The 22,053-nt window shown below is 35.6% G+C and overlaps 1 protein-coding gene across 2 annotated transcripts in view; it reads right to left on the minus strand.

Moving 5' to 3' along the window:
• Positions 1-3,450: 3,450 nt before the first annotated feature.
• Positions 3,451-22,053, minus strand: part of LOC136039827 (U5 small nuclear ribonucleoprotein 40 kDa protein-like) — a 33,281-nt gene continuing 14,678 nt past the window's right edge. For both annotated transcript variants that reach the window (XM_065723731.1, XM_065723733.1), the window contains exons 2-3: positions 9,585-9,859; positions 3,451-4,276 (exon numbers count right to left, since the gene is read on the minus strand). In XM_065723731.1, coding sequence (XP_065579803.1) covers positions 3,519-4,276; positions 9,585-9,859 — 1,033 coding nt within the window. In that variant the 3' untranslated portion in view covers positions 3,451-3,518. The remainder of the gene's footprint in view (positions 4,277-9,584; positions 9,860-22,053) is intronic.

Below are 22,053 nucleotides of genomic sequence, written 5' to 3' on the forward strand. Positions count from 1 at the left end.
GGGAGGTAAGACTCTCCTGGACTTAGATTATGCTTATGATTTAAGCACCCTAGATGAAAGTGTGAGCAAAATAATGATCTTTTAGAGGTTTTGCGACTTCAGGGTGCTAGAATAGTTTTGAAAATTAACGTTAAGAAGACTAAGTCACTAAGGTTAGGAATAGGTGAAGATAAAAAGGTGACTTTGGGTAACGAAAAGATTGATCAGCTGGACAGCTTCACCTACCTTGATAGTATTATTAGTAAAGACGTTGAGAGCAGTGAAGACGCTAAGAGTAGAATAACCAAGGCTTAGGGTGTTTTTTGCACAGTTAAAATTTTTTTGGAAGAATAGGAAGATAAGTCTGCAAACCAAGATTAGAATATTGGAAGCTACAGTGATGACAGATTGTCATATATGGCTCTGAAGTATGGGCGCTCTGAAAAGCTTGATGAATATTTGCTAGATGTTTTCCAAAGAGATTACTTACAAATTGTTCTGGGTACCTGGCTGGCTGACCTTATTTCTAACAGTAGTACAAAAATGCGGTTCAATCCCGCTTTCTAGGGCTATAATGAAAGAAAGGTTGAGAAGGCTAGGTCATGTTCTGGGGTTGAAGGATGACAGATTGCCGAGGATTGTCTTTTTCGACCAACCGTTTAGGGCTAAACGGAAAGTAGATCGTCCTCGTCTGGGGTGGGAGGATGTCATAAAAAAGATTTAAAGGAAATGGGAACTTCCTGGGAGGGTCTAAAGAAGGAGAATTTAAGTAGATTGGGATTGAGGAGGAGCGTACGTAGGTGTGTTGACCTCAGGCGGCTTGGTGCTGCAGTGAGTTGTTAGTAGTAGTAGTAGTAAACATTCATAATTGGATTGTTCTAACTAGTTTTTAAGCTTGTTTTCTTACTCTCTGTGACTTGTAAGTCAGAGGGACTTTTGGATATGGAAGAATTCTCATTATAATATAAGAAAAATACAACTCAATTAAAAATTTCTCCCTTCCTCAACATATGAAATTATAATTATATCTTTTTTGACTTTTCAGACTTCTTATAATGATTAGTTACCTTTTACTGAGCGGTAAGGAGCAGAGTAATGAAATGAGTGGTAAAAGATGGAACTTGAGGAAATTTTCATTCGAATTGCGAAAAATTATTCTAGTACAAGGTTACCTATCAATGAGAACATCATGAAATTAGACAGTTTGTATAGCTTTAATTGGGAAGGGGGAACGGACAAATGAGAACCTACCATATTTTTTTAAAATTCTACTATGTTTCTCATTAATTTTTCCAGTTTCTTTTTTATCATGTTCCTTATAGAAGTGACAATCATTCTACAAGTTATCTAAATCGAGATTCTGTTTTAATAGAAAAGTAGATGATTCCTTAGAAGAGGTTTTAATTTTACTCGTGCAACTGAAGCAATAACGCAACCGTAATAGTGAATATAAAAAAGAATCAGATTCTCATTGAGAATACAGTCCGTATTCGCATGTTTATATTATCTGAACATCTGATAGAAATGTTTAGTTCAAGTTCAGGCTTTATAAGTTAACATGTTCTTGTGATACACTTTTTGAAGACGACACATGAAGCATGTACTTATGTAATGCTATTATTTTCTGTGATTTTTCTTTTTACTTTCAAACTTTGCACCCACATTACTGAACTAGATTAGCTTGGAAATGAGTAAACAAGTTCAAATGTGAGCACTACTACTATTGTCTCCTGGTTTAAATGTTGGTTTTGTTCAGTAAACTTTCTACCATTGGCGTGGTTGCTTTAAAGTTTACAGCAGCAACACGCCCATCAACTCTGCCCATTTGCATTATAAGTTTGTGAGATAAGACTGGTCTTTTAAAAAGATTACTTTATTTTTTGTGTCTATTCGATATCGACTGAGATAGTGATGGTGTTTTAAATTTCATATTCAATTAAATGCACCTTCCTCAAGTCTGTCAAATGAGTTAAAGAATTTCATGCGTATCGGGGCGTTTTCTGTGTGGTGTACTTTTATCAGTTTCAAAGAAAACGGTAAATCAACACTCGAAAAGTTTCTATGTATAGACCTATTACTAATTATTGCAATTGTTGTAAGGTTTCGAGTAGATTCTTTTACCTTCTGTAACAGAGAAGATAAATTTGGGTGAGAGTTAGCTGGATTTTTGGTATTGGTAAATTGTCACCATGCGCCTAGGTATCCGTCGTCTTTGCTCCTTGATAATCCCTCTAAGGAAATGGTTTTTAGTTTCATGCCCTATATCTTTCGAAAGATCTCGGTAGTGTGGTCCAGACATCTTCTTTTTTCTCTTATAGTTTTAGGGCTCTTCTTTTAGTAATGAAACCTCTTACCTTTCTGTATTCAATCTTTTCTTCAACTTAACAATGCACCAGGTACTATTACAGAGTTACGAAGAGGAATACGGTGGGGATGGGTCTTATCCCCAAATTTTTTTAAAATTTGTGTATTCAGTCTTCTAAGATTTTGGGTACTTGACTTTCCAATTTTGCTGATGTTTCTTACCTTGATTATGCTGACAATCTGCTTTTTATTAGCCATCCCAAAAGTAGTTTTACCTAAAATATTTCTATTGCTGTTTTTTTCTGATGTTGGCCTTTTCCTAAATGTAGATGAATTTCTCTTCTATATTTGTGCTAGTACTATCCCCTTTATTCTAAGGATTATACTGTCCCTCTTGTAGATTATAGGCGGTTGTTTGGTATCTGGATTACTAACACTCTTATAAGTTAGAGTCAGTGGGTTTGAATATTGCCGAAATTGGTAAAAGATCCAGATTACATGAAAATTGTTGCAAATCGAAAGTGTAATACACATACTCTAACAAACTCTACTTTAATTTATGTGACCACTCTAACCTTCTAGGACTGGTGTTTGAACAGGATTCAGACAGATTGCATTAAATTTTCTGGATTTCTTCTGTATTTTCCACCGTGAACGAAAAACGGGTTTCTTGTGAGTAATTCAAGCGTTTGTGATATTATTTCAAAATTGGGGATAAGGCATAGGAAACTCTCAGATATGCTTTGTGTGTGTTTATACCATCAAATCGTTTTACCCGATTTGTTCGTTGATTATGTGTTATTCTGCTGTGCATTGTTTTTTCTTTCTTGCAGTTACTCCTCCCTTATACCTTTTTGTACTTTTTTTTTTTTGGGGGGGGGGGTCATTTGATGGATCTTAGGAGATCCCCTCCCCCTTATTCAGGGATGAGCATAAACTCAAATAGGCTTTAAAGGATTTATAGGCCAATGATCCCTCACTTATAATAATCATATTAGGCAATAAAAGTAAAAAGGTTGCCTTAACCTCCCCCTTCAGAAATTCCAAACTATTTACAGTCCCAAAAATGTTTTATATTTTTATGTAATCTGCATGTTCCTTATTGTTTTTTTTTTTATTCCCTCTTACCACCTGTCCTTTTTTTATGTAAAAGTACAAAGAGGCAGCTTTCGAGCTAGTAAAGAACGTAACTTTTATTAGCAAAATTTTAAAAATTGAAATATAAAAGCCAAAAATCAAGGCTCTACTTCTCCAAAATATATATTTTTATCACTTGACACAGAAGAAATAATAGGCTCACTAGGATGAAACTGCACATCATTAACGCTTCCATTGTGTCCTGGAAGACGGTAAGCAACTTTTCTTGAGTACACATCCCACACATAAACCAGCCGATCAGCTGATCCTGCAGCAATGCGGTTCCCTTTTGGTGACCACGAACATCGTAAAAGATTCTTTTCAAAATTATGTTGGTTTCCACTAAATATTTTTAAGCACCGGTCACCAGGACAATAAGGCCTAACGTCCCAAATACGAAGAGTACCATCCATAGAATTTGACAATAATAAATTACCATCGGGACTTAATGAAAGGCCAGTTACTGTGTCACCATGCCCAGACAGTTTATAAAGAACAGCTTTCTTCCTCAAATCCCAGACTTTAACATCATTATCAACACCTCCTGATATAACACACTCAGAAGAATCATTGAAAGTAACTGCTGTTACAGGATAATTTGCGTTAAAATTATGGCATTCCCCTTTGCGTCGTGCATCCCACACACGAACAGTACAATCATCTGCACCACTGCAAATAAACTGCACACCACGACGCGACATATGACAGGAGTTGACAAATGAAGTGTGTCCTTTAAGCTTTTTTAATCTACTCCCAGTGAATGGATCCCACAGTGAGACAATTTTATCGGTGGATGCAGTTGCCATCAGCGATCCATCAGTGTTAAATTGCAAATCCAAAATAGCGCCAGTATGACCTATAAAAATATAACATAGAGAATATCAAAAATATTCCTCTAAAAATTTCGCATACATAACCATTGTGTTGCTACGCTATACTAGGGCCCGAGGGATATATCGGCAAAACCAATATTATCAGGTCGATATGAGGGTCAGTGTCATTATCGGATATCGGGAAAAAAATATCGGTTTTCGGCCGATATGTCGGTTTTCGGCCGCAACTTATCCAGAAGACGGCACCAGATTTCCTCAGGCAATTTTAGCTTGTCCAGTCCTTGGGGGGCGAAGCCACCAGCTAAGTCAAACCATGGTGGAGAGAGGAGCACATGTCGAATGAAGTCAAGATATATTTATTGTCAATACCTGTCAAAACTCACCCAGTGCAGCAATGTTCTAAATGTATGGAGACTTCAAGAACGTACATCCTCTACCAAAACACTAAAAGACTACAATAAACAATACATATCTGTTTAATGAATGTCCACTTGCGTGGGTGAAAGATCCAAGATTCAATTGGTTAAAACCAAGATATCCAGTCAGAGGCGCAGCTAAAGGGGGTAGGGGTTTTTTTAAGGTGGGGAAGGGGGAGCTCAAAGATGTCACCACCACGTGTCAACACCTGGGAAATTTAGCTTTTGTGTCAGCATTTGTCGGCATACTGGACAATTTTGTCGACACATTCTTTAAATCTCTTCTTCAAACTTAAAACTCTAGCTGCACCCCTGTTTCCAGTGTGACTAGCATGGATTCCTTAATAAGAGACAAAATCATATGAATATAAAGTAAAGTTTTCACATTAATATGTGAACGATAAAATTCAAAATCCCGCTATTGAAATTTGGGTTTTGAATAATCAATTTCAATAAATATGTTAGGCTTCTTTCAATCGGATTTTCACGTATTTGTGTTTATGTAACTAAATCGGCTTCTTTGATTCATTTTTTTTCTTATTTGTCACTTCCGCAAATATCCGCCATTTCGTTTATGTACTCAGAAGCTGCTAATCAGAAAAGGTAAAAAAAAATCAAAAAATTCTTGTAAATGGCCTAATTTTTGGAATCCATTTTTGGACTGTTTTTTGGTGTGTAATAGACCAGGGAGAAAGATTTAAGTGTGAATATGGGCAGAGAATGGGGGGTTTAAACTTTAGATAAGTTTTTTTTCCGGAGGGGAATGTATTGGCAAACTAAATCGGTATCGTGTCGGTACGCTACCGATATATCGGTATCACACTCCAAAAATCCATATCGGCCAGGCCCAGCACAATGCGACCAAAGACTATCATCTTTTGCCTCTAAATTAGCAAAAGTAGTTAGGCAAAGTTATGTTTGAGTTAGAACAACTTACGAAAATGTTAGAAAATCCAAGTAATTCTTTTCTTTTTAAGAACTGCGTAACTTACATATTTTAATATGAACAATGGTCCATGGAAAAATCTTGTAGAACATATTCGTGCTTGATAATAGCATCAACAGCTTATTATGTTGTACATCCTTATTGAGCTAATTTTTGTTCACGTTATGTTTTAAATCCATTTCTTAATTGAACAGAAAAATTACTTTTTAAGTTTAATGTCATGAAAAATAGCATAATTATGCCTACAATAGGTGGATGCATTTTTACAGATAACACATGTTCAGCTTCTAAATGTAACAGTGAAATAATTAATCTTTACAATCAAGCAAATTTAGCAATCCTTGGTAGAGCCTTAGAACTAAATATAGTATGAAGTAAAAATTGGACTCTGTTATGATTTGTCGATGAATAGAAGATAGGGCCTAATGAAGTGCTAAAAGCAAATTAGAGCATCTTGAATGGGTTCGTTATAGCTTTTTAACAATCACAATATTTCAAAAAGAAAGTATTCATGAAATATAGCGTACTACTGTGATTAGTTTCTGCTTAATGAAAACTGGTATATAATAATTCCACATATTATGAGGAGCGCAAATACATGATGGTAAAACCAAGCAGAAGTTAAATCTATGAAACTGCCCCACCTTAGATCACCAACATAAGTTCTAAAATACTCTTTAAAACAGAGAATAGCTGTTGTACAATTAGAGATAAAAGATCCTTAAACAAATTGGAAGAGACAGAAAATATAACTCTAAATGTTACTAGATCATCTGAAGTTTCAATGTAAAGTGCATGAATTTAAGATTGAAGCTGATGAAGTAAGTCTGGCGATAAGAAATTATTAAACACAAAGATCGGGTGAATCACCTAGCTTATCGTGCTCTAGAAACTAAACAAAAAGCTTATGGTTTCACACCCAGCCTTTAGGTAGGAGATTTTACTGATAAAGCCTCTGCAGTCTTACTTATGCAATGTCCTGCAGGGATATTAATTGAGGGCAGGGGAGGGGGCAACTGCCCTCCCCTATAGATTTCGAAAAATATCATTTTTGGTGTCTTCATTTAAAAAATTTGATAAAATCCTCCCCTTCTCCCTATGTTTTTTTAAATCGCATAGACACTAATATTTGTCACCAGCTGTTAACTACCGGACCTGAGACACACTCTTCAGTCACAGCATAATACAACTCACACAAAGAGAATTATAACCAAAATATAACTTAGACTGGAATTTATCCTCATTTCACAAATAAAGATAGAAAATCCAAATTTGCTAAGTTGTTTCATGTCAGACCAGTTCTAAATTCCACACATTTTTGTTTTGTGTCAAAAGAATAAATTAAAGGAGACAAGGAGGTAGATTATAAATCTCTCTTAGAGAATCCGGATGCCAAAAAAAATACATATTGTTACCCCTGAAACAATAGTGAATCTCCCATTGATGGAATTTTATATGAGAGCAAAAACTAAGATTCTGAGCTTTTCAGAAAAATATTTTCGTTCTCTAAGATTCTTGCCCAAGCCATATTATAGTCAGACTTGTGAATAAAACAAATCATGCATGACCCCAAAGCCAAAGCTACACAGGTGTAATTTAGTGAGTTGTGCTAGGGTCAACCTCTTAAGAGTAATTTCTATAACTAACCAATAACAATAAAGATTTAAGGCATAATCTTTTTAAGTTTGAAAAAACAGAAACTTGGAACATAACTTTTTCTATCTGTATTGAGAATCTAGTTTACAAATATAAAGAGATAGCATTAGTAGACAATAGTTGGTAACAATTTAACGATGATATTGACTTTTCAAACCAACGTCTTGTCACTTCAAATTACCAATTCTGCTGTGCAATTGTAACACTAAAATTAATAAAGGACACACATTTTTGTTACTAAGAAACAAGACTTTAAAAGTTAAGGAATGTAAATGGCTGATTTAGTATTTATAAAATAATCCAAAAAAATCATGTTATTTAGTCTGGGTGATGAAAATCTACATATCCCAATTCCTTTTTTTTTCATTCGTCCCATCTTTGAAAGCTCATTATTATAATATTTATTGTCGATTCTATTTTATTTACATATATATGATTGAATGTTCAAGTCCTTTATGTAACTTACATGGTTTCTTTAATATAATTATCAGTTCTCTGGACAAGCATAAGTTTTTAGGACCTATAGCATGTTGTACTTTTGTTGTATCTTTCTGTGAAATAACACTAAAAAAATTAAATGACAGTAAGTCTCAGGTACCTCCTATAAAGTAAATAGTTATTTGTAAAGGATAACAATGAATAAAACCCACCGCCAGAAGTTTTCTCACTTTCCAATCCATTTATGAGATAAAGTGTCAGATGTTATCTTTTGTTTTGGGTATTTAGCTATGACTAACAGCTTTTGGACATATTTTCTTTTTGGCCACCCATATGTTGCCAAACAAAAGCAGATCGCCATCGAATGGGGTAGGAAGAGATCACAAGGAAGGATTTATAGGAGATTAGAACTTCACGGGCGGCGTAAAGACTGAAGCTTTGAATAGATAAGGGTAGAGCAGGAGAGTGTGGATACAGAAAAAATGATTTTAATCCATCTTCATACGAATTGAGCATGAGCTTACCTTAGGCCTTAGATCCACCTGTGTCTCCAGAGGTACCCAGGGCACAAACAAGGAGCTGTCAATCTTCCTACAGGTTTGTTGCTGCCAGTATATCCTCCCACTAAGGCTGGATTGAGGTGTTCAGGTTTTACGGATCTGTCTTGTACTTTCGGCGCATGGTGTTTCTGGGTCAGCCTCTGCAGCGTGTACACGATTGTTGCCAGTGGAGCAGTGCATTCGGTGACCAGGGATTGTCCATATGTAGTATATGGTCAAGGTATATCCATCAGATAACTCATATAGAGTCTGTCGCAAGAAGCTGACCCATCTTATCACGGATGGATTGGTTGGTTATCCTCTACTGCCAGTGAATGTTGAGAATTCTTCTGAGACATGTTTTCTTAAAAGCAAAAATCTTCTCTCCTGTTGCTGGTTCAAGTGCCAGATTTCGGCTGTATAAATCAGAGCTACCATGACGTTGCTATTAAACAGTCCCAATTTCATTTGTAGAGAGATACTTTACCCGCCAAACTTTCCGCAGTCTATTAGAGGCTCCATTGGCTTGATCAATTCTTGGGAGCACTTCTTTTGTGGTAGATCCTGTGTTTTCAATTATGCTTCCTTGATATTTAAAATTAAAGACTAGTTCCATGCATTAGTCTCCACATGCGATGCTCAGGGGTGAGTCTGTGGTGGCCATGCACTTTGTTTCTCAGTATTTATTTTTAGGAGGCAGCCTCTCTCCCTCACTTGGTCTATGAATTCTTGAAGCCATTGCTTGCACGATTCCAGAACGGTGATGTCGTCAGCAAAGTTTGAAGTATGCTCAGGCGTACTTCAGAACTCAGCTGGATGTTGCTTGTGCTGGTAAGAATTAGAGACATTTAATTACATTAGTGATTAGAGATTTTTGGAGGTGAAGTGCACTCTACTTAGCTAGCACTTAGTACTGCTGATTTGAAATTTCAGACTAATATTTACGCAAATAAAATAGTTACTACATGTCCACTGGAAAATTTCATTCCTTATTCTAGGAGATTAGTTTCATTTAGTAATCATTGCTGATGAATAAGAGGCAGGGATTGAGGGCATATTCTAAATTGATTACATAAAAATTACTTTGGCATTGAGAAAAGATTATTTTCTTGTTATTGGACAATATGGAACACCGTTTAATAACACAAATAATAATAATTGTCATGGTAATGCGAAAAGTTGAAATCTTTAAGAAAACAGCAACTTTGTGAAAAACTATCTGAACTCTAAATATTTTAGAACATATTTCATATAAAATCTAGGGAGTCCTTAGAAGACTCTCCTCCCTTAGGTCAGTGGACTTACATCTACTAAACATTTTTAAGGCATAGCTCACCTTGCAAAACAGCATAATTCTCACATTCTCCATACACATTCCAGAGCAATATTTGCCTATCGAATCCAGCACTAGCAAACATTGTACCATCTGGATGAAATTTACCACAGAAAATATCTCCACCATGACCAGACAAAAGCATTATGGGAGCCAAAAGACTCGATGTCCGTGGTGGCCCTGCAATCTGGATTTGTTTCCCTCTTTGTGATACAGCAACCAATTCATTATTTGGTCTTTTTGCTACTGCTACCATGTCATGTGTGTCATCATAGCGCCTAAAATGACGAGCTCTTAATTCCAGTTTGCATCGAATAAGTGAAGAAAATCATAATGATTAAAACAAAAGAAAAACCTAGTAAAAAAAAGTATGAAATATTTTGAAATGAGACTATGTACTGTAGTTGCACATACAGTAGGGGATGGAGGAGAAGTTCAAACTAGAAATTTGTTCCTTTAAACAACCAAAAAAAAAAAAAGTATACCACCCCCTGAAAGTGCCATAGGACTTTGAATAATTTTCCCTCATAAAATCTGTTTTCTGAACTTTTTTTTGAAGCTGCTCGATTTAAAAAAAAAATTATTCATAAAAGGACATAAACTGGAATTCTTAAAAGGGCATACACTAGAACTTATGAAAAGCCATGAGCCTTTGGCACATAAATCTTGTACTACCCTCTATGTCTATATCAGTATTAATGCTAATAAAAACGCATAGGTGTGAAAGATTATCCCAATGTTTAGGAATTACATAATCCCGCATCATTAAGGAAAAATTGATGTTTTTTGGCAAACAAAAGATTGTAAAAAAGGTTAGATAAAGGAGAAGAAAATGTACATTATGCAAGTACCAGCAGTCAGACTATGACATGAAAAATAGCATGCATACATATAGGTTTGTGCCTATGTGCAGAACACTGTAGACAGGTACCCAAGCAAAACTGGCTTGGTAGCAAAGCCAGTTTTGCTATTTAAAGCTTAAAACTCAATTCCTTAGAAAATTGTGATATTATAGCATAGCAATTTTTTCCAGTAGTTCTGAGTTGTAGATAATCTACCAAGGATATAATTTACAGTCTTTGATTCAAAAGCTGATGAGCATGATTTGTAGTTGGAGATTATGTTTTCCAGCCATTCATTATGATACGGGGGATTAGTAGCCTATGCTGAAGAGTTCGCTACATGCTGAATACAAACTAGCTTAAATTTTTATATATAGGACAATAGATTGAACCCAAGATAAAACCTTTTTCGAGGGGTGGGTGTCAAAATTGCGTGAAGTGAATCTTCAAGGGTGGGAGGCTCCTTTAGATCAATATAAAAGGGAGTAGTCGCAGCCCGTTGCCTGTGTACAGATATGAGCATTTACTGATTAGAGAGATTATTTACAGATTATGAGTATTTACAGAGTAAATACTGGAGAATTTACTAGATAGAATATTCATTTTATTAAACTTTATTCGATATGCTCTCTTAAATAATAAAGACATTTATAATTTTCCTGGTATAGGTTAGTTTGAAGGTGTTGTATGAAGCCTGCATTGTTTTTTTTTTTTTTTGCGACGAGACGATAGTGCTAAATTGTATGCAATGATTACTTTTGATTAAATAAGGGTTTGTTTTATTTGAGATGAAACGTCTTTTTTTCTCCCATAAGATATAGCTTAGTGATTTCTAGGTGCTATTGAATTATTCAGTTTATGAACTTTCTGCATAGATTAAATTAAAGAAATGCATATAAGAATACATTTCTTTTTAGTAACATGCTAAATTTTTATTTAGCATGCGGTCTTCATGGTTTTATTAATTGAGATCAGTGTGCCATAGTTTCATGGTACAATGGATTTCATGAATTCTTATCTTCGTTATAATAATCTCTCTGACAGATTTCTAGCTAGATATGCTAAAGCATGCAACAAGTTGAAATTTCCTGTGTATAACATTTTCCAATTCTCTCGATTTTGTAATCATTGTTGACCTTAATATGGATATAAATTAACTATTTCTAGGAAGTAATTCATTATTAGATTACTTCCCATCTTACTGTACTGCACCCAAATCTTTTCTGCTTTTTGTTGTTGTTGTTTTTTTTTGTTTTTTTTTTTTTTTTTTTACAGTCACCCTTCAGGCAACAAGAGCAATAATGTTAACATTATTTGCTCACCCAATTTTACATACTGACAAACAAAATTTAAACCATCTTCTTATTTAATTGACTCTTATACACTTAATACAAAGCATACTTACATCAGCAAAGTACAAGTCTTTCACACGGTATTTGTATTATAAATAGACTTCCCTCTCTATATTTGAACACTAACAAACCTGCTGTTGGGTGTATGCGTACCTTATCACATGATCTAGTGCACCATACCAGCAAATTGCAAAGAGAATCTTGATTGCTATTATAACCAAGTATTTAAATATCTAAAAGAAACTCAGGCTGTTGCTACAATATGATAAGTGAAAACCTATTTGATCTCTGAAACCAAACTGAAATAAATTGAAAAATAAAGCAAAGTTCAGGTTAAAAATATAGAATAAATGAAATTGACTGCATTATGGAATAATTACTGATCAAACATATGACGCATAGTGAAAATAAAAGTATCCTGAGCCATCAGGTTATTACAAGTATGTATTCTCCTATGTCAAATGAGAATGCTGAATAAGTCAGTAATTCTAATAAGATTAAGAACGACACATCAATTAGAGATTGTCTCTTTTTTTAGATTGTACCCCTCCCCCTTACTCGCCATACTCATTTATTATTACAAATGTGCTTTTGTGCTTCTAGTGTACTGGAGAGTTTACCGTGTGATACTGTTTCTTCAGTTTTAAAGAGGGGAAACCTACTTTTGGATTGCTGTTCTTACAGACCAATTATTATTTCTTGCACTTTAAGCGAAGTTCTTGAGTATATACTAGCCTTTCTGACTAATAATACACGTGAGAGACATGATCAAACTGAAACTTAACCTGGATAAGGCTGTCAGCATGCAAATCCAAAATTATCTTTTTTTTCTTCTTGAGAATTCCTCTAAAGGAAATGATATCTATCTTTGAGCTTCGGATCTATCAAAAGGATTTGATAACATTTGTGATGGTCAGCTTTTTTCAAATTTTATGTTAATGCTGTTTATTTTTTGGTCATTTCCTGAGAAATAGATGTATATTACATCTATTGTCTCAGCGAAGTGCCAATCATCCCTGTCGATGCCTTCAGTACCCTCAGTGCCAAGGTGAATTCTTGCCTTGAACAGCTGCGTGATATTGCGTCCAAGGTTACAGAGGGACAGTCTAAGCTTGTAGCCCCTACTCAAAATACGAAAAAACCGTCCTACGCTGTCGTTGTAAGAAACCCACCCCTGGAGCTCAGCGACCCTATCCTTCGCATGAAGAAGCTCGAAACGTTGGATGGTCATGACGGAGTCATAAGTCTAAAATCTAAGCCACATAGCAAAAGCTGGGTTGTGATGGTACGCGATAAGCGCTCAGCCGACTCGCTTGCTGAAGCTGTTACTAGCTCCATCCCTAACGTTGGAGCCAGAGTGATTGATAAAAAGCCTTTAGCTGTGGTCCGGGATATACCCCATAATTATTCAAGAGCTGATTTGGAGGCCTCAGTGGAAGGACTTATTAGTGCTAGTCAAATCGGCGACTCTCGTACTTTTCGCCTCGAGTTCGTCGAAAAAACCGCTCTGAACGCGGTTCTGGAGTCGGGAATCTGAATTGGGTATGAAATTTTTCGCGCTAAGCCCTTTCAATCCATTCCGCGTCGATGCTTTCGCTGTCAAAGTACTGATCACCTGATTGGAGCTTGTCCCAGCTCACCAGCACATCCCAAGTGTTCCAGATGTTCTGGCCCTCATGTGAATTCCAAGGAAAACCCTTGCCAAGCCTCACCAAAATGTGCAAATTGCACTATGGAACACGTAAGTTTTAGCCTGAAATGCAAAGTTCTCCGATCGGCTCTCAACAACGCTAATAAATGAATGCTCAAACTCCGTTTAGCTTTGTTTCCCTTAATATTAATGGTACAAAAGACAAGGATCTACTAATAAGTGAGCTACTTGAAAATGATATTGTGTTTCTACAGGAGCACCTTCTCTCTAAAGTGAATGTTGATAGCCTAAAGCGTTCTCGGACCCATTATACCTTCTTGAGAGCCGCCCAAAAAACCCGTGGAAGACCATCAGGAGGTCTGGCCATCTATTTCAGACACAAGACTCAGCCGATATTATTGCAAAGCGACGCTAACATCTTAGCGATAAAATGTGGTGATACCGCTTTTATAAACATTTATTTCCCCTGTAATAAAAAGACTGTGCAGTCATTGTCTAGTTTTTCACAAGCATAATCGCCTACGAACACTACTTAGCGACCTTTCAAAACAAAATACCAAATGGGTTCTCGCCAGCGACATGAACACTGACTTATTATCTAATTCCGACCGATCTGAAATCTTTCTCGATTCACTACCTGGAGGATTCCATCTTGCTGATAATGATCTTCTATTTACTTATATTCACAATCGTGGTGGTCTTACTTCCAACCTTGATCATGTAATTGTGTCAGATTCAACTCTACTTTCATCAATAATCCCTTTCATAATATCCAGATATTATGTCTTTTAGAATGAAAACCCCCCTACAGTCCTCAGGGCACGGGTTGTAAGTTATGCCTTGGCAGCATATAAGTTTTTTTTTTATAGAAAGGGTGGTTGTGTAAACTTTGGAGGGGTCTTTATGGATTGTTAATCAGAAGTCCTAGTGCCCTTTTTAATAGTCAAAGTGATCAGAGGGCAGCTGCCCCCCCCCATTACATTGTATTTTCCCAAAATGCATCCAGTAAAAATTTTGAGATATCCTGCAATATTTTTGAAACAGCCTATTGTATCAAAGGGAAACTTCAGGGGCATCATCAGTGGGATGTTTAGTGGACCAAAAGGTAAAATGTACCAGTTACTACTACTGTTACTGCTAATAATAATAATAAACTATTACTGCTACTACTTTTCCTACTACTACCACTACTACAATTAAGGCTACACATATGAAGGTGAAAATTTGCTGGAATATTAAGGGGAAATTTGAACTAAATCAAAACACACTATGTGCATGCACATTGTCAAAAGGGCATATCTCAAGAATGGATTTGGGTATTAAGTTGGAACTTTTAGAGAATACTTAAATGGGAAGATCAATTGACAATATATGCATTTTCATTCCTAACACTACTACCACTGCTACTTTTACTAATGCTACTACTGCTACTAAACTACTTCAATTGCAACAACTTGGAAGGCTTAGAGTATTAAGATGAAAAGGGTGTCAAAAGGGGGTAAAAGCACATATCAGCAATATTTTTGGAATGGTTTACCATATCAAGGTGAAAATTCCAGGGCATCATGAAAATGGATGTTTATCTGACCAAAAGACAAGATGTACATGGCACTACCACTGTTAATACTGCTACTATTACCATTAATACAATACTAACACTGCAACTAATTCTTCTACTACCACCACAACTACTATGATACTAGTACTACAGATCTCTCAACATCAAGGCAGAGGAAATGGATGTTTTCCTAAGGAAACATGCAATTGACATCATGTACATGACAGAAACGTGAATCCTGTTGTCTTCTACCTTAGCCCTGATCAACTGGTATTCCTATTACATTTCCCCACGCTGCAGTACGTCAGGAGAGCCCATGATGCAAGGTAGTGGCACTGGTTTCTACTGCAAAGAAAACATACCTCATAGGATTCTGGATGTTACAGTACCAAAGGCCCATGACATCAAGTTTTGTGGCTTTGGGCATGACCAAAAGGCCCACCTTGCCAAGTGTCATCATTGTTATATGCAATGGTATATTTCCCACTAAGAAGACCATATCAGCAACAACTAGTGGAATACTTCCAGAAAAATTGCAAGTTCATCAGAACGAAATATCCACATGCTGGAAGCTTTCTTTGTGGGGACTTCAACGACCTGAAGTCAAACTGGATTGAAAGCTCTACAGCCCTTCATCAAACAGTTAAAGTGAAAACACAGGAAGAAAGCACCTTTGATTTGATCTTCACTATACTTGGTGATTTGTACTTAGATTCTTTGGCAGAATCACCACTCTCAACCAATGACCATGCAACAGTTATTGTACAACCAAGTCAACAGTAAAACCTAGTAAACTAACCCAGTTCACCTACTGTCCATTTACAGAAAAAGGTATAATTGGCTAAAGAGCTCCTCTATGAACAAACGATTTGAGAGTGCAAACGATTCTTCCCTGAAAAGCGAGTTACAATTAGGGCACAGAATAAACCATGGGTTCCTCCAACAATTAAAGCAGCAATGGCAGAGTGAGACATACTTAATGAGACAAAGCCACACTCAAACCAGTGCACAAAGTCACAGTTGTCAGCCAGCAACCCAAGGAGGTTCCACACAACTGTTTAGAAACAAATGGGACAACAGAAGTCTAAATCCACCCCAAGGGACCAGCACAGAGAGCATAACTACAGAAACAATTAATGCACACCTTTCAAATTCGCTGCCAACAGCCTACCCTCAAGATTTTGCCATAAAATGGTCCAATTAAAACCATCCCTATCATCACAGTTTCTGAGGTCCAAGAAACACTCCTAGACAATACCTAGAAAACCTAGACATTAGGAAAGCCTTGTACCCAAGTGTATAACCAGAGCCTACTGGAAGGCATTTTCCCAGATATGTTCAAAAAAGCATTTATCACACCAATTCCAAAGAAACCATCACAAACCTCAACACCCAATCTTAGGCCAATTTCAAAACAATCATCATTTCAAAAGTCTTCACAAAGATTTTATCTTACAGTGGCTACTAGCAGAAGCAGAAAACAAAGCCAATCCTATGCATTTCAGCTTTCATTGAAGACACAGCATAACACATTATCTGGTCAGATTACTTCATGATCTACTATAATACCTAGAAAATCTTGAGGCCCTTGCTGAAATAGTCATTTCTGATTTCATGAAAGCTTGATCATGAGATTGTAATCAACAAAGCTTGTGCCCTGGAAGTCTTGCTGTTTCTCTTATGTACCATTGCAAGTTTTCTTTCTGGTTGTCAACAGTGTGTACAACTTGAAAACCCAGAAAACATCCAACTTCTTCAACATCACATGTGGAGTAGCCCAAGGAAGCAAGTTAATTCAGATCTTATTTATGATAGTCATCAATAGACAGAGGTATGAATTTGCAGATGATCTTTTGCTAAGCCTGCTGCACTTCCAGCCACAAACACCCAGTCAACTCATGCCCCTACTTGCAGAGCTTCAACATCAAGCTGATCAAGCAAAGCTCCAGCTAAGCCTCAGGAAAAGCTCTGTAATCTGTATCAACTTCCTGAAAAATAAAAGAGAAAAGACGAATCTGCACCTCTCCAAAAAAAAAAAAAAAAAATCAGTAAAAATACTTGGCATCACATTAAGTGACAATCTCTTGTTCAGAAATTACATTTGCCAGATTGCAGCAAAAGCAGCTGGTTTTCTAAAGTCTTTCACAAATCCCAGAAGGTTTGGAATGACAGAGCAACTCCTTCTTTCATGCTATAAAACTTGTCTTATGGCCATAATAATTTACAGCTGTCCTATCTGACACCTGTTGCTTATAGAGAAATGCAGAAACCAACTGGAAACAATCCATAAGAGAGCCTGCAAAATAATTCCTGGGCCAAATTACAAAGACTATGAACAAAGCTTGAGTGACCTCAAGCTCCCAACCCTGAATGAAAGGAGGCATGAAATGCTGGTGAAGTTTGGAGCAGACATCCTGAAGTCCTCAACAGTATGGAGTAATTAAGAAGCCCATTTTCCAGTGAAAAAATTAAAACATGCTCTACCAATGAACCTTACATTACTGTGACTTAAAAAACTTATAAGAAAAAAATCAATTTGTTCAAGCAAGGACATGTCACACAGTCTAACAATTTAAGAAAGTTCCTGAAAAGGAAATTGAGAAAGGTAGCTTCTGAGTGTTACAATAGTTAAGTTAAGGATCTGTAATCAAATAAGCCCAAGCAAAGGTACAGGAAGATTAAAGAGATTTGTAGTAAAAAACCCTGTTGAAGTTAATATTCATCTCTTTGAGCCCCCTTATAAGATAACCAATGATATGAACCTGCATCTTGTATCCATTGTATAGAGTTTCCCCCCTTTCACTGGCTCAGTTCAAACTATTCCTCTCTCCACATCTTTCCCCCAAATTTCTCCCTCTGATGTTATAAATAAAATCCAAAGTTCAAAAAATCAAGTACTTGCCCCTTAGACATCCCAATTGACTTGATTAAAGCTTTTCAGACACAATTGTTGGACCTTCATCTGATATTTTTAACCAAATTACAAACTGGTAAATTCCCAAGTTGCTGGAAACTAGGTCTTATAACACCTGTCCCAAAGAAATCTTTGAATCTGACTTAAACCAACATGCATCCTATCACGCTCACTCCAGTTTTTTCAAAAATTTATGAAGGGTTCCTTTGTGACTGGCTTAAAGTTAAAATTTGTCCATGCATTGACGTTGAACAGTTTGGTAATTTAAAAAAAACCTCCACCATCCTTTACCTTGTGCACTTGATTCATACCATCCTAAGTGAACTAGAGAAACCAAATGTTTTGCTAAACTTGGTTTTATTCAACTTCCAAAAAGCATTTGTCTTAGTTGACCACAATATCCTAATTTGTTTGCTACAGGATAATTTTGAAATTGACCTCTATTCATAAATATTGTTATTCCATTCCTTCCAAACAGATCACAAGTTGTAAAATACAAAAATATTTACTCTAACCTCCTCCCTATTTGCTGTGGAATATCTCAAGGAACTGTAATGGTACCACTCTTACTTCTTGTCATGATTAACAATATTGGCAAGGAATTCCCCCAAAGATGGAAATATGTGGATGACTTGTTGATCCTTGAAGTATTTCATAGGAATATTAAAAGTAACCCTGTTGAAATCCTAATCCAATGTTCATATGAATCTAAATAGGACAGTAAATTCCACTAAATCACATATAATGATGATCAACTTCTTGAAATGATCAACTTCTTGAAATCTACTCCCGTTTTCTGTGACCCAATCCACCTGAAATGCTAGTGAAACATGTTAAACTCCTTGGTGCCACAATTCCTAATGATCTTAAGGGGGGCATGCATGTTTCCAACATTGTTAAACAAGCAAATGTTTCACTATCCATGTTAAAGCTGCTAAACAAATTTAATTGCTCTAAGATACATTCTCTCTGTGTTTACTTATCTTTGTGAGGTCGCTATTAGAATATACATGTCTTGTCTGGCATTTGCAACTTTCAAGTGAACTTAGAAACAAAATTGAGTCAGTCCAAAAGCATGTGCTCAGGATCATTTACAAAGAGGGCAAAATTCCATACTACTTCCTACTTAAAGGTGCATGCATTACCACCTTAAAAGAAAGGAGGAAAAAAAATTCTTGCATTTTGCTTAATCAGTCATTTCCAATCCTCATACTGAGGACTTACTCCCTGAATTTCCCAATCCCATTTGACCTCAACTCCCCCAGTCAGCCTCCTTAACAATTCCAACTTACTGTCTGATCCAATGCTGTTACAGACAGGTTTTTTAACAGTTTTATCCCCTTTATTCTGGAGCACCTTAATAATCATTTGTGATTGTGTCCTTACCAAAATCAACTCCCTTGTCTCTCTTCCTGTTGATGGTGTATTGCCACAAAATGTTCCCCTTCTCATCTATTGCTGTTTTTATTTATGTGTAATGTTTTTGTAATTAATCCCTTCAGCAATTGTCAAACTTTCTGATTTGCCCTTTATCTTTGATGATTTTGCCTTTTTAATTTTAATAAGTTGACTGTTTATTTGACTTAATGTAATGCGTTTGTTTACTTTACATGACATATAAAGCAAATTATAGATCAAATAAGCCATGAATAAAATTTACTGTACTTGTCTTCCCAGTTCAGCTCATATGTGTTCTTAGACACCCTGTCAAATACCAGATATATTACTTGCATAATTACAGTTTTGAAACATAAGCACCTCTCTACTTACATATTCCTTTCCTAAGACTGCTAGAATTAATGTACAGTCAATTTGATTCTTTTAGTTGCTTATGTGGCAAATAGGTTGCAAAATAAATCCATTTAGGCTTGTGGTTTTTGTGGCAAACAGCATTGATTCATTTACAAAAGTCTTTATTGAATATATTAATGCACCTCAACACTTTATTTTTGCTTGATTTGTCCTTAAACTTTACATATCTTAATGCCTTTGGATTATATTAAAATAATCCAACTCATGTATGGTAATTTGTGAATTTTAAAACTGACATGTGGTTTTTTTTGGATGGCCATTGCTCTTTTTACCACCCACAGCTTTTAATCTAATAACCACCAAACATGTTATAAAATTAAACCAAAATTGAGCAGAAATAAAGTCAAATAGTCTTCCAAGCATAAAATAAAATCACAAATCACCATCAATGAATAAATTAAACTCAAAACAAACAGAAATTACAATAAATAACCAAGTGAAACTAAAAACAAGCAGAATTTAACATGACCAGGGCTGGTACCCCCATGGCTTCTGAAGAGCAGAATACAAAAAAAGTGGAAACATTTAAATCATATTCTGTTTATGAAAAAGGTATCATCTTTGAGGGTCTATAAAAGGGTCAAAATTAAATTTCCATGTCCTAGTAAAACAATTGCTAAATTTAAAAAAAGCATCAAGTGTTATGTTTGCCTTATTTGTAGCTCTGTAATGTAAACTGCCACAAATTTACCACCTTTATCTAAATTTAGACAGCCTAGCCTATTAAATAAGAAAGTTTTCCAAGATTAAAGTCAGGCAATCTTAACTAACCTAGCCTAGTCCCAACTATCAGCTAACTCTCAACTATTTATATGCATATATATATATATATATATATATATATATATATATATATATATATATATATATATATATATATATATATATATATATATATATATATATATATATATATATATATATATATATATATATATATATATATATATATATATATATATATATATATATATATATATATATCAGTATACACCATGTCCAAGATCAAGAACCTGCTGTCCATGTTAAGAAAAGATACATTTCAGCCTAATCAAGATATTTGCCTTAGATTAGGCACTGTCCAAATACTATGGGTCTTGATAAGGTTTATATTAACCAACTATTCAGGTAGCTAAGATATAAACTTACCACTATAGTCAGAATTACATCGTGTATCCAAATTTGCATTTGCATTGTACATGATCTTTACCCCAGCCTCTTTATAGGCTATACCAATTCAGTAAATAAAAAAAAGAACACACTGCCTTTCAATATAAAACAAACACAACTTAGAAACAATTGGGAAATTTTTCCAAGACAGTCGATTTCAATTCAATGTATATTTCAGCCCTTTATCAAAGGACTGTCTTCAGAACAACATGAGACAATTCTGTGGATATATTGGTATCAAAATATCCACTGCTTGAATTCCACTGTCTTGGAAAAATTTCCTTATTATTTCTAAATTGTTGTTGTTTTATACCAATTCAGGGCATAGGGCCTATATTTGGGTAAATGTATCACAGTTCATATTATTGACTTACTAATAAAGTGAACATACCACTTGATGCCTTTTTTATGCTCTTTATGAATATAATAGGCTAATTGCTTCTATTGTAAATTCAAGTTTCAGCACTTTTTGACCTAACCAAACCTAACTATAAATAATTTTGGCACTGAGAAAATGTAGTATTATTTTGTCAAAAATGACTAAGGAAACATGCACAGAGAAAACATAGTATTATTTTCTCAAAACACTGATAACCAATACTTTAATTAAAAATTTGTCATTTTTAAGAGCTCAAAAAGTGCTTAAATTTGAATTTGCAATAGTAGGCCTAGCAATTATTAGTACAGAGAAGAGCAACTACGCTTTGTGCCCCACACCAACAGCTTCCCTACCCTAAATGTCTGCATTGCCTGAAGATACCCAAATTGGTTTACCAGCAGCACAGAGGAGATGTAATTTTTGTCAAGAACATGCACCAAAACAACATGACTAACTCAATTTTTACTCTCTCCCTTGCCATTATGACATGGGGCCACTCAATGAAGCTGCAACAGGAGCACTCTAGATACAGAGAGAGGATAAACTTTTTCTCAGTATTTGCTGTCTCAACTTGAAACAAGCTATTTGCTGTCTCAACTTGGAACAGTCTTTCTAATAAGACTGCCACTGGTGAATCAATTAATTCTTTCAAAAATGCAGTAGGCTAGATTTGAAATGGGGTAATGCAGATTGGAAGTACAAGTGGGAAGCCACTAATTGTGTCACCTCATCAATTCAACAGCAAGATGTTCTACAGGAGGATGCAGTCCACCTTATCTTGATGTAAATGCAAT

The sequence above is a fragment of the Artemia franciscana genome, chromosome 20 (genome assembly GCF_032884065.1).
Source record: "Artemia franciscana chromosome 20, ASM3288406v1, whole genome shotgun sequence".
NCBI classification, from domain to species: domain Eukaryota; kingdom Metazoa; phylum Arthropoda; class Branchiopoda; order Anostraca; family Artemiidae; genus Artemia; species Artemia franciscana.